At 37.1% G+C, this 15,487-nt stretch overlaps 1 protein-coding gene across 1 annotated transcript in view; it reads left to right on the forward strand.

Annotated features, from left to right (window-relative positions):
* The first annotated feature begins 249 nt into the window (after nucleotides 1–249).
* The window catches only part of TNFSF8 (TNF superfamily member 8), a 29,331-nt gene continuing 14,093 nt past the window's right edge, over nucleotides 250–15,487 (forward strand). Inside the window, exons 1-2 of the mRNA XM_049774216.1 lie at nucleotides 250–444; nucleotides 11,759–11,801. Coding sequence (XP_049630173.1) covers nucleotides 250–444; nucleotides 11,759–11,801 — 238 coding nt within the window. The remainder of the gene's footprint in view (nucleotides 445–11,758; nucleotides 11,802–15,487) is intronic.

Raw genomic sequence — 15,487 nt, forward strand, 5'->3', positions numbered from 1 at the left:
TCTGTGTAGCTACAGCTTCTCTGCACTCAAACGAATCCCTGGCAATGAAAATGAGCCTCTCCCCCACCCTCGCTGTCGCCTTTTGCCTCACGCCCCCGGAGAAGAGTATCTCTGCAAGGCAGCCCATGAAGGTTTTTTTCCAAGTCACATGATCCAGGATGCAGGGGGAGAATCCTTGGAACAGACATGGGCCCAGAACCGACTCAGATGAGAAGAGATAAGGTGTGATGTGGAGGGGACTATATAAGAATGGACCCAGGTCTGCAGCAGGCACTCCATCGAGTAGCCCCTTCTCAGGACACAACCATGCATGTACCAGCAGCCTCCGACACCGGCCACTTGGGATCCACTAGTCGCAGTTGTGTCTTTTTCACCACAGCCACACTGGCTCTGTGTCTCATCTTCGCCATGGCCACCATTATGGTGTTGGTAGTTCAGAGGACGGTAAGTGGATTCCTCTCTTCCTTCCCTTTCCTTTCTGCCCTGTGTATGTTTCTTCCCTAGAAAAAATCTTGGGATTAAATTAATACAACTAATACATTGGTTGAGAGAGAGAGAAACAGGGGAGAGAGACAGAGACAGAGACAGAGAAGAGAGAGAGAGAAAGAAGGTAATGAAAATGGAAGGATATATATCACATAGGGGAAAGTAGAGGGTAAGTAAGATAAGGGAAGTTCAAGCTCAAATCAATCTGAATTTTAAAAATAGGTTTGAGCCGTTGTCTCAAAACTTTCCAGACTGAGATGAACCAACAAGCAGGGTCCAGATCCTGGAGAAATTAAGATTTAAATCTAGCTGAGTACAACACACTAATTCAGGAAGAAAGCAATAAGGAAATCTGATAACAAGTTTTTACGACTTATTATATATCCAAAAGCCTTTAGGCTGACTTCTGAATTTCCATATTTTCAGTCCCTAAGTTCTTGAAATTCCTAAGACTTCATCTTTTGCCAAGATCATTCAGAAGCCAAGGTCTTACGAGGCAAAAGATAGGACCTAAACATGTATGCATATTTCAGCATTCAAGTTCACAGGGCAAATTGAAAGCTTCCTCCTCAGACACTGCTTTTAACCTGGATGTCACAAGAAACATAGGCAACAGAGGCAGCAAGGAGATACGTTTTTAACACCTTTTCCCTGCAAACAAACTCGGAAATTGAAAACTATACAGAATTGTGGGTACACAGTGTATAATCAATCTGTCTCCTGAGATTTATTTTGTTTGAAGCAAATAGAGCCATTTGTTATGAAAACAGAAGAGATAAAGGAGGAAGCTTCATCCTGTGTAAGGAAATTCGTGTTTACAGAAAATCTACTAGTGTGAATTTTACAGAAAATGTTGCACTCAAAATATGTATTCCTTATGTCCCTTTTTCTGGCGTTTGGGTCACACCCAACATCACTCAGGGGTAAGTCCTGGCTTTACGCTCAGAAATCGCTCCTGGCAGGCTTGGGGAACCATATGAGATGCCAGAATTCAAACCAAAGTCCTTCTACATACAAGGCAAACACTTTACCTCCATGCTACCTCTCCGGCTCATGTCCCTTTTAAGAGAGCAGACTTTTTGTTTATTTTTATCATGTAAGACTGTCTCCCCCACACATACATACACTCTGCTAAAGTGAAACATTTATTTCCGTTACTTTAGAGCTTCCTTTTCTCAAATTCTGCCCATTTTGTTCCAGTCCTTTGGTTGCCTAAGGTACAATACTCTCTCAAATTGCTAAAATAGAACCAGGCTTTAAATTGCTTTGGCTTTGGGGCCTATTTCTCAAGTGTCATCAAGTTTTGAAATCTAAATAAAGCTTTGAGTTTCAGGTCTTCAGAAAAGTGAAAGAAAGTAAAACCAATAATTTTATTTGGGTAGTAGATTATCTGAAACTTATACTGTACTGGTTTGTTCTACATCTATGAGATTAGCATTCTAAAAAAATTTAGGGTGCCTTTTATTTATGTGTAGACCCTATAATTGTTTATAATTTGAAGGAACTAGAAATATATTCTTATATATAGCAATATTTAAATAAAACTAGTCTTTAGAAAGTTTTTTAGCTAAAAAATTATAACTAGGCAAGAGAGAAATGGAAATGTATAAAAGATACATAAGGAAAGAAAGAGAAAGAAGAAAAAGAAAGAAGAAAGAAAGAAAGAAAGAAAGAAAGAAAGAAAGAAAGAAAGAAAGAAAGAAAGATAGAATGAAAGAAAGAAAGAAAGAGAAAGAAAGAAAGAAAGAAAGAAAGAAAGAAAGAAAGAAAGAAAGAAAAAAGGAAGGAAGGAAGGAAGGAAGGAAGGAAGGAAGGAAGGAAGGAAGGAAGAAAGGAGGGAGGGAGGGAGGGAGGGAGGGAGGGAAGGAAGGAAGGAAGGAAGGAAGGAAGGAAGGAAGGAAGGAAGGAAGGAAGGAAGGAAGGAAGGAAGGAAGGAAGGAGGGAAGGAAGGAAATCATAGGGGTAAGTGATGGTAATATAATTCTAGAGAGCACTCTAGAATATAATGTGTTCAAACTTCACTTTTAGTTATATTATTTCTTTGAAAGAATAGGATTGAATCTTTTATCCTTGCTTTTGTATATAAGGAAAAATGAGGAACAGACAGGGAATAAGGCTTATGCTAGTATTCAGAGAAAGTGGTAGACTGAACATGTTCCTGGGAAGCATCATAAGAATACTATCTTCTTTTAGTATGAACAGCATCAAAGCATTCAAAAATGTTTCCCAGGCTTCACTGGGGAGTTACATCTTTTGGGGCATCTATTTTTTGGGTTCAACTCTTCATGTTTGGATGTGAAGATTTACTATACAATCTGATAGTATGGTTTGGTGTGCCATGATTGCTTAGCCTAAATGACATCATTAACTTGCTTAAAAAATTGTCACATTAAGAGTTTATTGTGTCATGCATATCATGTCTAATTCTGGTTCAGATATTAACTGTTCTAAGAGCTCAAAAGAAAGAGAGCCATTTGACTCAGTTATCAGGGAAGGCTTCTTGCAGGAAGAGCTGCAAGTTTAGGATATTTAGACCTTAGACAAGTGAGAGGTCTCTAACAGGACATCTGGTAAAGAAATTAATGGGAGAGACTTAAGGAACTTAATACTCATAACCAACTATTACAAATGAAATGAGTTGCACTCTGTGTAAGACGAATAAAGGCAGGAATAAAGATTTATTAAAATGGGTTCATTGGCCTCAGAAGATTCAGTTTTAAGCAAGGGTAGCATGTGTAGACAACATTTAGAATAATGTGTCAGGGCCAGAGTGATAGCACCATGGGTAAGGCTTTTGCTGTGCACATGGTAGGCTCGGGATCTACCGGGTTTGATTCCTTGCCATCCCATATGGTCTCCTAACCTGCCAGGAAAAACTTCTGAGCACAGAGCCAGGAGTAACCCCTGAGTACCACAGGGTGTGACCCCCAAAAGTAAAAATAATAAGTCATAAATATAACAAATAATAGAATGTTGTCACGTGACATCACAAAACAATGAGACAGACTTATTTCTATCACAATCTGTTAAAAAAAAAAACCACCAAAAATTAGATTTTCAGGTTGACTGGCTAAATGTTTACAATTTCTGATGGACAGAGAAGAAAGATCAGAGATCATTCTGTCTAAGATATAGCAAGAGCTCAGAATAGAAAAGAGAAACTAAGGGCTCGTAGGAAATTAAAAAAAAGAAAAAGAAAATGATTGCTTTAAATTTGGTCTAAAGAAAAAATAAATCTATGCTCAAACACTTTGAGAGAGATGGAAAAAGCATATATAAATTTAATCTCAAATATTTGTTCAGTACCTACTATAGGTAGGACATTGTTCTGATCACTGCCAATTTGTTGTTGTTTTTTTTTTTCTAATGCCAAAAAATATCTGGTTTTCTCTTGCTTATTGAATGTGCTATGAAGCAATGTCTTTAAAGACTCAGTGGTGGTTTTATTTTATTTTATTTATTTACATTTGTACCTTGATACTTAATGAGAAATAAGGACTTATTTATTACTTGTTATCACAATACTGGGCACTGACTCCACGGAAAGACTCACAGACACAATAGACATCTTCTACTAGAGCCACATTCTCTATCAGTTCATCTATTTATTACAGAATATTACATTCCCATTACCTAAGAAAAGCAAAAATTAAATAAGAGAAAAACAAAGAAAAGTAAAAATTTTTTATATTGTCCCCAGTCAATCCCTCTTCCCTAAGATAGCCACTATGACCATATTGCTTCCATGTATTTTAAAGAATTTGTATATCATCTGTACAAATAGGCCACATGTATTATCCTAGCAAATTTGTAAATGTATTTCTTGACATGCAAACATTAACTTGCATTAAATTGACAGTAAATTTGGGGGGGATCTTTCATGTCAATATGTTGACATATACTTCATTCTTTTTAAAAGTCACATAGTATTCTATCATCCAAATGCTTCAAAATTTAATTAACTGCATTCAGTGAAAGAAACATTTTTTTCTCTAGAGTTTGTGCCCTCGGTGTACGCTTGTGAATATATATATTGGAATATATATATATATATATATATTGTGAATATATATGTTGGACAAATTCCCACTAATTTAAATTGAACAAGTATATTTTCACACCAGTCAATATTGTTAATTAATCTTCTGAGAGTCAATTTGTGCCAACACTCTTGAAGAAGTAAAGGCCTACCAATAAATACTTATGTCAATATAGAACAAATAATTGACTTTATTGAGTAGGTACAACAGAGTATACTTCCATGTTAGGATTAAATCTCCCTTCATTTATATAACAAAGAAAAAAAATATTGTCTCCTACAGGGACAATAATTATTGGTAAGAAGATATATAGAAGCACTTGCATTTTAAAAGATTCTGTGGTCTTCAATTTTAGAGATATTTCTGCTAATAATCCCAGAAGTTGGATTTATCTTGTACTTGATGAGATTCACTTACCGTATTTTTTTGAACCATAAGACTTTCCATTTCCTCCGAAAAGTGCATCCTATGGCGTGAATGCCACCTGGAGCTGAAGCCTGAGTGCAGGGGAGGAGAGCATCTAAATACTATGTGTGTGTTATGGCTAGGTGCATCTTATAGAATGAAACATACAGTACATTCCCAAAAATCAGAACGAAGGCTTAAGATCACTAATTCTTCAAAGACAACCTTTCTGGAAAAAAGAAAAAGTATCTGCATTTGTATATTATAGAGGCAAAAAAATGTTCCTTTTTAAAAAATTTAATTTATTCTTATAGAAGGACTTTACAAGTGCAAGAATCCATTTTGGCACAGCGACTACTTTTGGTAGGTTTTGTTTGTTTTTAAGCTCAAATAAAAATAGGAATGTTGGGCAGGAGCAGTAGCGCAGCAGGTAGGGTGTTTGCCTTGCATGCAGCCTGGGTTCTACCCCAAACATCCCATATGATTCTCTGAGTCTGTCAGGAGTAATTACCAAATGCAGAGCCAGGGGTAACCCCTGAGAGACACTAGGTGTGGCAAAAAAAAATAGGGGTGAGTTTTAAAAAGAAAGTCAAAGTCAAAAAATTAAAATAAGGATAATTTGAAAGGAAACCAAAGAAAAAATTAAAAAAGAAAATTAAGGGTGAGTTGAAATATCTTATGGTTCTTTCACTATTCAATTATGTGCTACGGTGCATCCAAAATATTAATAAAAATATATTAAAAGTCTTTACAGTGGCAAACTTTGAGCTGGACTTAAAAAAAATAGTACTCTGGATAGGGTAAGATCTCTGTATTTTTGAAGTTTTCTAAATTGAGAAATAAGATCAAAATATCCAAGAACTTGATTTGGGAAAGAATGAAACAGAATGACAGTAGGTCAAGGAACAGAAGACAATATCTTCTTAGAAGAAACAAAGGAATTTGAAGAGCTAGAATGTAGAGTTATCCCTTCCAAGAATTAGGAGTATCCTATCTTAAGCCCAGAGTGTCATTTTAAAAATGTTCAAATCTATGAAAAAATAAGGTAGTAAACACTTATACCATTTGTCCTAAATTACTGTATTAATTTTTGCCATATTTGTACAACACTTTGTACAACAAATATATGTACAAAGTTACAGATAGCATGACCTTTTATCATAAGATAAGCTTATGATAATAAGCTCTTATGTTAATTCAATAATATTACTTAACAATAATATATAGATTGTATTTTAATTTCTCCACCTGTTCAAAAAATATCTCTGACAGTTGAACTATTCTTTGAAACACAGAATTTAAGGTCAAAAACCACATCTATGTGCTTAAACTAAATGTTACTATTTAAAAAGGACATTCTTGGAAATTTCTTTTTCTTTTCTTTTCTTTTCTTTTCTTTTCTTTTCTTTTATGTTTTTTTTTTGTTTTTTGGTCACACCTGGCAGTGCTCAGGGGTTACTCCTGGCTCTCAGAAGTCACTCCTGGTAGGTTCACAGGACCATATGGAATGCCAGGATTTGAACCACAGACCTTCTGCATCCAAGGCAAACACCTTACCTCCATGCTATCTCTCAGGCCCCTTGGAAAGTTCTTATATGTAAAAATGTTTAGCCTTCAAACCAAACTTGCTTCATCAAAATGTGTATTTTCTCTTGCTTACCAGGTGATCCAGGTGTGTTTGTAGAAGGGCTTCCTTTAGGCTATATTCAGATAAAACATTTTTTGAGAAATATAGCAAATATTTGCACCATGACTGAAAGGAGGTGTCAGAATATATCAGTCTTGGTATTGATTGTTACTGACTTGTTTAAAATGGTGGCAATTGTATATCTATTTTGGAAAAGAGTACTTTTTAAAACTTATTATTTATTATTGGAAAACACATAGATTCATATTTTAAAGGTATAAGTGATCTCCCCTCAGCAGTTTTGATTTTCTTTGATGAGTCTTGTGTGCATGTGTCATCTTATACAGTAAAAGCTAGAGAATAAATGCTGCTTAATTCTATCATTTCTTAATTTTTTTATTAAATGGAATTCTGTAGAGAATGGTTCTCTATTGGAAACTTGATGTCAGGGAGATGAGGCAAGCAAGACATTTAAGGTTAGGCCAAGAATCACTAGAACATAGTCAAAGCACGGAAAGTCCAAGACATAAGGAGAATAGTAGTGAAGTCATAGGAGAGGTCAATTAATGCTGAAGACACAATAGAAGAATAAAGGGAGATTATGCCAACAAGTATTGGTAGTAAAACAAAATACAAGCCTGTCTTCAAAATTTCCTTAACCCAGTCTGAGCCACGTTCTGCATTTAACATCTCATCTCTTGGGGAAGAAAGACCTCAGACTATCTGACTGTCTTTAGAATAATGGTTTTGAACCCTAGTCATTCAAAATGTAACCTGGTCCATCAAGGGTACCATATACAATTTCAATGGAGATGTGAAACCTTGGCCAGAGATAAAATACAGTTGGTAAGGTGCTTGCCTTTTATGCTGCAGACCTGGGTTCAATCATAAGCACTATATAGAGTCTCACAAACCACTCCAGGAGTGATGCCTGAGCACAGATCCAGAAGTATGTCCTGAACACAGTCAGATATGAGCCCAAGATCAGAACAAAAAGTAAACATAAAACTCAAGCGTTTCATATTTACCAGACCTACAAAATCAGAATCAGCATTTTAACAGTATGCCTCAAACTTCTCTGGTTTGATTTCCACTTTTACTAAATAAATCAAAGCAAAGGCATTGATTGATTGACAATATAATCACTCTCTGGGGCTTTCCAATGATTGTCATTTCCTTTCCCATCAAGTTATAGGAAAAAATTTCACTCCAGGTTCATCTTGCTCTTTATAGAGTGGTAGTATATAATGGCATTAAGAGTGTTGTATTCATGGGGCCAGAGAGATAGCATGGAGGTAAGGCATCCCTTGCATGCAGAAGGTTGGTGGTTTGAATCCCGGCATCCCATATGTCTCCTGAGCCTGCCAGAAGCGATTTCTGAGCATAAAGCCAGGAGTAACCCCTGAGTGCTGTAGGGTGTGACCCAAAAACCAAAAAAAAAAAAAAAGAGTGTTGTATTCCAAGTGAACACACCTGAGTTTGAATCCTTTTCCCGCACTCCGTAATACCTTCTATAATCATCAAATGACTCTTCAAAGTTCTTTATCTCAGGTACCAAACTGATCAAAAAATCCTATTCAGAGAAGTAAGCTCCTTCATTAGATGCTGGATCATGTTACCTTAAAAATAAGAGACATTTTCTTCAGAGCTCCACAGCCCACATTACAGGACAATGTGAAGAGCACAAGGAGGAGGCTATGAATCCCCACTGGCAGATAATGGTTATTAGGTGCCCTTCATCACTCATTCAGAGGGCATCTTTTGTCAGTGGTAAATTTGGGAGATATATATCCCTGTATCTAATTGTTCTATTAAAATAAATGACCCTTCCAAGATATTGGTACAAATTCATCACATAATTAGGATCAAGAAAGAGAAACCAAACTAATGACTATGGTACAGCATTGTTAATAATTTATGTGCAATGTCTTTTTATATTCAGCACAATCCAGAGAAGGAAAGGATTACTATCCTTATACTAGTCAAAGGAAAAGAGAAACTGGAGTCCAGAGTAAATGATTTGACTTAAGTTTTCCTAATTTATTGAGGATGAGCCTTTTAACATGACAGTTCCTTCAAACTTTCCCCACCCCCACATACACATAAAAATGCTTTAGGTACACCCATCAAACACCTAGAATCTGAAACAAAAGAAATGCACTTATGGACTTATATTTGGCTGAAATCTATGGAGATTTTATTGAGCTATGCTGTGGAATTGAGAAAGTCTTAAGTCTCTGTTTACCTTATGTACTATCTCCTCAGAGTCAAATGACTGAACAAAACAGTTCACAATTTTCTAGAAAGGACAGAGATCTTAGAAGAGACATAGGGGAGAATTTCAGGATCAGAACACATTTTGAGAAAGAAGAGTAAATGAACGGCTGTTAACCTGGTTCTTAGAGCATCTAGTTCCCAACACATTTTGCAAGTCAACACCTCTTTATATGTTGTTTCTCTGCCTCCAACTGCAATACCAGCTAGAGGAAAGAGGGAAGAAGAATGGGCTGTGGGATCAGAAAGAGAGTACAGGGGATAAATTGTCTTGAATGTGGCATACCTTGGTTTGATCTCCTTGGTTTGATCTCTGGTACTACATATGAATCTGCAAACCCTGCCAGAAAAAATTTCTGAGAAAAGAATCAGGAGTAACACCCAAATATCACTGAGTGTATCACCCAAAGCAAAGTATAGAGAGAAGAATGAGTTGTCTATTATTGACTGCAAAAGACAGCATCTCTCCAGGAGCAGTGGAGAGTCATTAAAGAATCTCAGTACAGAATCTACCTCTGAATTAGAAATGTCTTTATTTCCTTTTCTGTAAAATTATATTTTACATGAAAGACATGTGGGTCCACCTCTGGTTCTGACATTAGGGTCTTTTCTACTGTTGTGGGGTAACAAGGGGAAGCTATAGAGACCTCATCCCAGGAACTAGTAGAAGTAGATAGAGTCACACTTTCGTTTTGGGTGCCCAAAGTCTTTTCATATTAAGAAACTATTTGTAAGCATCCTCCAGCCTGAAGTTAGGATGCCAGGAAATCTACAACTTACAGTCAGAAGTCTTCCTGACTCCATCCCACATAGATTTAGATCTTTCTCCCAGATATTATCTTTTGCAATTTTTTTTACTCCTCAAAGTATATTTTGGGGACTCAGAGCATCAGTGAAAGCTGATACTCTAGCATTGGCATCCTCCAATACAAAGGAATGAATCAGTCTGTAACATAACAAATTCTCCAGGTGGTTGCGAGACAGGTTAATAGGCCCGAACACTGTTTTAGAATGTTCTCTTTTTAAGCTCTTGCCACAACTTGCCATTCTAATTAGATATTGATTTGTATTTCTGTAATACAAATGCTTTCATGACTAAGTCATCAGCTTCATGCGGTATCATCCAATGACTAATGCAGAGCCTGGCGCACACCAAGTGTTCCTTCAATATGTGCAAAGTGTAAGATTCTCTGGTATTTCCCCTCCTGCTCTGGCCACTAGAGTGACTCCATCAGTTATTTTGTTCTAGCCGCCCCTCATCGGCCCTGGATACTTTCCTGGGAAGCATGTAAGTTTAACCATCCTAGCACCACCTTCAATCGTAGGTGTTTCACTTTGTGCAAATGCACGTCACAGGAATACGTGACAGTAAATCAGGTGTTTATTAAATTTTGAAATGCCGTTTGTTGTCATTCACGGGTGGGGAATTTTATGAAGTCAAGTTTCCTATGAATGCCTGCGTAATAGAGATACCACAGCATTGTTAGTTAGGCTAAGAACTTTCAACTCAAGAAATAATGTCTTCAATTATTAGATCAGAAAGCTAAGGCTCTTTTGGGTCAACTTCTCCTTTTGTCTGAAAAGTCAAAGCTCAAACATCTTAATCCCTCGTTTACAGATCAATGTTCTAGCCTTTCGAGACTTTCTCACTTCCTTACCATCACTTGGGTTGGAGAAGAATAATGCTGTATCATAAAAATAACTGACTTGTTGATGGGATGCAAAGGAAGAGTCCTTGAGAAAGGATGAAATGTAAAGGAACTTTGGACAATTGTTGGTGTCCCTTTAGAACTCCAGGAAAAGGAGAAATAGGCAACAGCTCAGTTTTTGCTCTTAAGAGGCTTTAAAGATGTTTTCATCCAACTGTTCACAGCATCATTTTGAAAAGTATTCATCTTTCAGTACAACTTACTGCAAGATATCCCAGGCTGGTCAAGAGATAAATAGATGTTTTGTTCCTTACTGGAAGGATATATGAAGAATCCCCATAAGTCAAGGGAAAAAGGGAGATTTGGGTGGGGAAGCTAGTCTCTGAGAAAGTTATTAGGTGTTAAAAACCATGTCCAAACTTTTTTGCTGCTTATATTCTCAGAATATATATTAAGATTTTCTTTGTATCCCCTCCAATTCCCCTATCTGGGAGGATCCTCTCTCAAAAGACAATCTGCTTCTATCACTTCTTACTTTCTTGTGTAAAAAGATATGTGGATGCTTACACTTATTTTATTATGCCATGTATTGTTCACATTGATTACAGAATAAATAATATAAAATATTAGGTGAATACAAATATAGAATAACTCTTTGAAGTATATATTTATGAATCTGTATATATTAATACAAATATAAGCTGGAAATAAATATTATCTTGCCAGAAACACAATTTGATTCTATATTGTATTTTATAATGCCTGGAAATCAATTAGTCCATAATTCCCAAGCAGAAAAGAAATATAAATGTACCTAACCAAGGTATGTTTAGGACATATCATCCCTGGTTGAAAAATCAAATGTGAAAAGGAACCATGTACTTATATGCCTACCACACATGATGTTTCCCATGTTGAGAAGACCAATAAAAATCACACATGTGGAGATGAAAGAAAACTGCTGCAATGGGAGCTCAGAGCTCCAAATTTCTGTCCCTAAGCTTCCTTTAACTAGTTTCCTCTCAACACCCTTTGCCTTCCAATAAAGTTTCTTGCCTTTAGAAAAAGTGGGTAATAATCTTCAGTTTTGTTTCTGGTCAGCAGTTTGTCAAGCAAATGGATGAGAAATTCTGTTGCAAACAAAGTCAGTGAAATTTATTTATTAAAATTTAAGTAGTAGATGGAATGCAAATTCTAAGTTAATTTGCTCATTGTTTTGGATGCTCTTTCATTGAATACCCTCCTTATGCACTTGTTTGTTTTTTATTCTTTTTCAGGACTTTGTTCACAACTCACCAGACAAATTCTCCTTGCAAGGAGGTAAGACCTGAGAATTATGATCAAAAGTGCAACAAAATGGCCCTATCACATCACAGTCAATTACCAATTAAAAACACCATGGCATAGCTTAATAGAAAAATGGATAGAAGCAGAGAAAGGGACTGTTTGAGGCTAACTTAATGTATCTTGTTTGATTCTTCTGAGAAGTCTTTATAGGCCTCTAGACATCTGCAAGCACTGGGCATACCACTAATGTACTAATTAGTGGAGAGGTCTCCCAAATATAGACTGTGTTGGGTTCAGAGCTTAAAATATGAAGACAATCTTGAATATGAATTTTTTCTACATCCAACCTGGAACCCTCAGATCCTGCTTTATGAAATGAGAATAATGACCTCACTTTATGAAAGTATTAGAAAAGTCATATCTTTTTACATATTTCATATGTGCTCTTGGCACAGCAACTAGTACAGAAGAATAAATTTTAAAAATTGGTAGTAGCCAAATTACATAGTAAAATTGGGTAATTGTGAAAACAGATCTCCTCACCTATCATCATTCCAAACATTGAAATTACTAATTAATTCATGGATCACTACTATGATAGAAATCTCTAAGTGATATCAAGAATGATGATATGCAGAGTTAGGTTAATATTGAAGATGAAAATTTTAGGCTATTTAATGAATATCTCGTTGTAATAGGAGATTAAGTCGAGACTCATTAAAGAGTCTAGACCAAGGTCTGGAACCTATCCTAGAACTCAGATGGTCTTATGTTGACGTCCGATGCCCTCACTTCTAATCCAGTATTCTTCTGCACAAGAATGTTAACTTAATCCATCTCAGGAGAACCTTTTAGATTATAGCTAGCTATTAAGCAGAACTGGATAACCAGAGAACTCAAAGTAAAACAGCAAATAAAAGGTAGCAGATAATAAGCACTTGCACAAACACAATAGGAAATCCTTGGGTACTGAAGGCACAAATTGATCTAGACACAGATCCTCATATGAAAGCATGACACTTGACTTTCTTCTAGAAAATTCTATTGCCCTTTTCCTGCTGTCTGTGCCTCAAGTAATTCGAACACAAGAGCCAAAGGCCCACATATGAGTTCAAAAGATAGTGTAGTTCCTATGGAGAAGACCCAGATTTGATGTCCATTATTATTACAGGGACCCTGAGCACCACTAGGAATGATCCCAAGCCATGCATTTGGATTGGCCCTTATGCACTGTTGGATGTGGCCCCAAAATAAAACCCAAAAACTATCCAAACAGACAAGCATTCTGAATCTTTCAAGCAAGAATTATAATCATTTCTTTGTCAACATATGATCTCAATTTCTATAGTATTATATACTATCCTATGATATTCTTATAATATAACTGTAGTTCATTCAGTAAAAATGGAGCAAGGTTAGGGCTGGAGCGGTGGCTCAAGCAGTAGGGTGTTTGCCTTGCAAGCGCTAACCTAAGACAAACTGCAGTTCAATTCCCTCGGCGTCCCATATGGGCCCCCAAGCAGAGAGTAATTTCTGAGGGCATAGCCAGGAGTAAACCTTGAGTGCCACCGGGTGTGGCCCCCCCAAAAAAACAAAAAACAACAACAGCAAAAAGTAGAACAAGGTATAGTGCCGAGTCAGCTATTTTTTCTGCTAAGAGTCAGACAATAATGACTTTTAAGGCAAATAGTTCTCTATTGCAATAAATATTGCCTAAGAGACCAGAAGTTGACATAGATTGAGAAAATAAGAAGACATGACTATGAGTTCTGAAAACTATACTCACCAAAGAAGGGTGGAGCAGGGAATGTGTCTGACCCACAGACCAATGCAAGCTTTGTATCAAACAAGGGACCGATAATCTCATGGAGCCATGCAGAAAGACAAATGCACTGAGTACATGTTATCTGCCCTCCTTACTCCTACCATTCAACCACACCTCCACTTAGAGTTCTAAGGCCAGCTGACACTTCATTTTTTTTTATTTTTTATTTTTTTTGGTTTTTGGGCCACACCCTGTGACGCTCAGGGGTTACTCCTGGCTATGCGCTCAGAAGTTGCTCCTGGCTTCTTGGGGGACCATATGGGACGCCGGGGGATCGAACCGCGGTCCGTCCTAGGCTAGCGCAGGCAAGGCAGGCACCTTACCTCCAGCGCCACCGCCCGGCCCGACACTTCATTTTTTGAGATGGTAGCAATCTTTACCAGGCACATGTTTTCAGTGACAAGTTACCCTTGACTAGGCAATGTGACTGTAGCCTTTTAGAAGGTTAGTTTCTCACCAAAGGAACTCTAAAGTAGATTTTTGTCCTAAAATTGTTTTCACTAGTGCAGTGACGAACAGGGAAAAGGCTTTATTACATTTTTCTGAGGTTAAGATGTTTTATGAGTGGAGTACAGGCAATCTTCCAAACAGGAGTTCTAAAACTTTTTACTGCTGGGGACTATCCAAGTCACTCCTGTGGTATTCAGGGGTTTTCAGTAGTGAGCCAGTTATGCTCAGGCAGCATACAAGGCCAATAATCCAGCTAGGGTCAACTACATGCAAGCCCCAAGATTCTCTCTCCAACATCCTCTGATATCCTTTATTTTATCATAAAAAATAGATATTAGTGAACTTAGTTTAGTTTTTGGTCATTTTATTTTATTTAAAGATCAAAATAGACAAAGTACAAACTATCCAATTCATAAACATCACTGAATTGTCCTTTGGAGGCTAATTTCATTTAGCCAGTAAATTTAACATTTACTGGAAGGAATAAGCAACTTGATCACATATAAAATTTCTGTTAATTGGGGTCATCATGATGGCTATCAGAACACAGACTGACTCCAAAACAACTTTCAACTACAATTTCATGTTTTGGCAACGAGAGGAAAAGATAATAATAACCATCCTCATTCAGTCTAGGAAACTTTATTAAAGATCATGGGGTGTACTTCAGCCTCTGTCCTTTGAGAAAGTCATGGGAAGCTGAGGGGTCCTGATTTGAAATGAGAGACTGAAACTTAAGTAATTTAGGCAATTTTCATGAAGTCACCCATGGAGCTTCTGAAGGCAGAGCAGGCTTCTAAAAGAGGATTCTTTTTTTATGCCATGTGTCACCTCCCTCAGGGCATCCTAGCTGAGTCATGCTAGAGAGTGTACATTAATTAATGATTTGAATGAAGGAAAGGTTGGAATGAGGAGGAGGTCTGTTGTCATAAGTCTTCAACTGTGCATTACCACTATATCATACTGGTAATTTCATGTGTGGCTTACCATCAAGTCAATGACGTACTATGAAGGTAAGTGAGGGAGACATTTTCTTGCCTTACTTATTTAATATTTTTTGAAATTAAGGCATAGTTGTGTTAGTTTTCTAGAGGGGTCACACCCAGCAGCGCTCAGGGGTTTCTCTTGGCTCTATGCTCAGAAATCGCTCCGGGCAGGCTCAGGGGACCATATGGGATGCCAGGATTAGAACCACCATCCTTCTGCATTCAAGGCAAAGGCCCTACCTCCATGCTGTCTTTCCGGACCCCAAGTTGTGTTAAATTTTATGCTTTAGGGGTAAATGATTAGTGCACCTCCTCAAATATTTTAAATGCGAATCTGCACTTTCTTTAACTCAAAAAATTGTTAAGGCAATAGAAAGGCAAAATGGAGAAGTTTTCAAGATTCCTGGTCTCCAGAAATTATTCTTGCATATGCAAATGCTGTTTGTTTGTTTGTTTTG

This window comes from Suncus etruscus, chromosome 5 (genome assembly GCF_024139225.1).
Source record: "Suncus etruscus isolate mSunEtr1 chromosome 5, mSunEtr1.pri.cur, whole genome shotgun sequence".
Taxonomy (NCBI): domain Eukaryota; kingdom Metazoa; phylum Chordata; class Mammalia; order Eulipotyphla; family Soricidae; genus Suncus; species Suncus etruscus.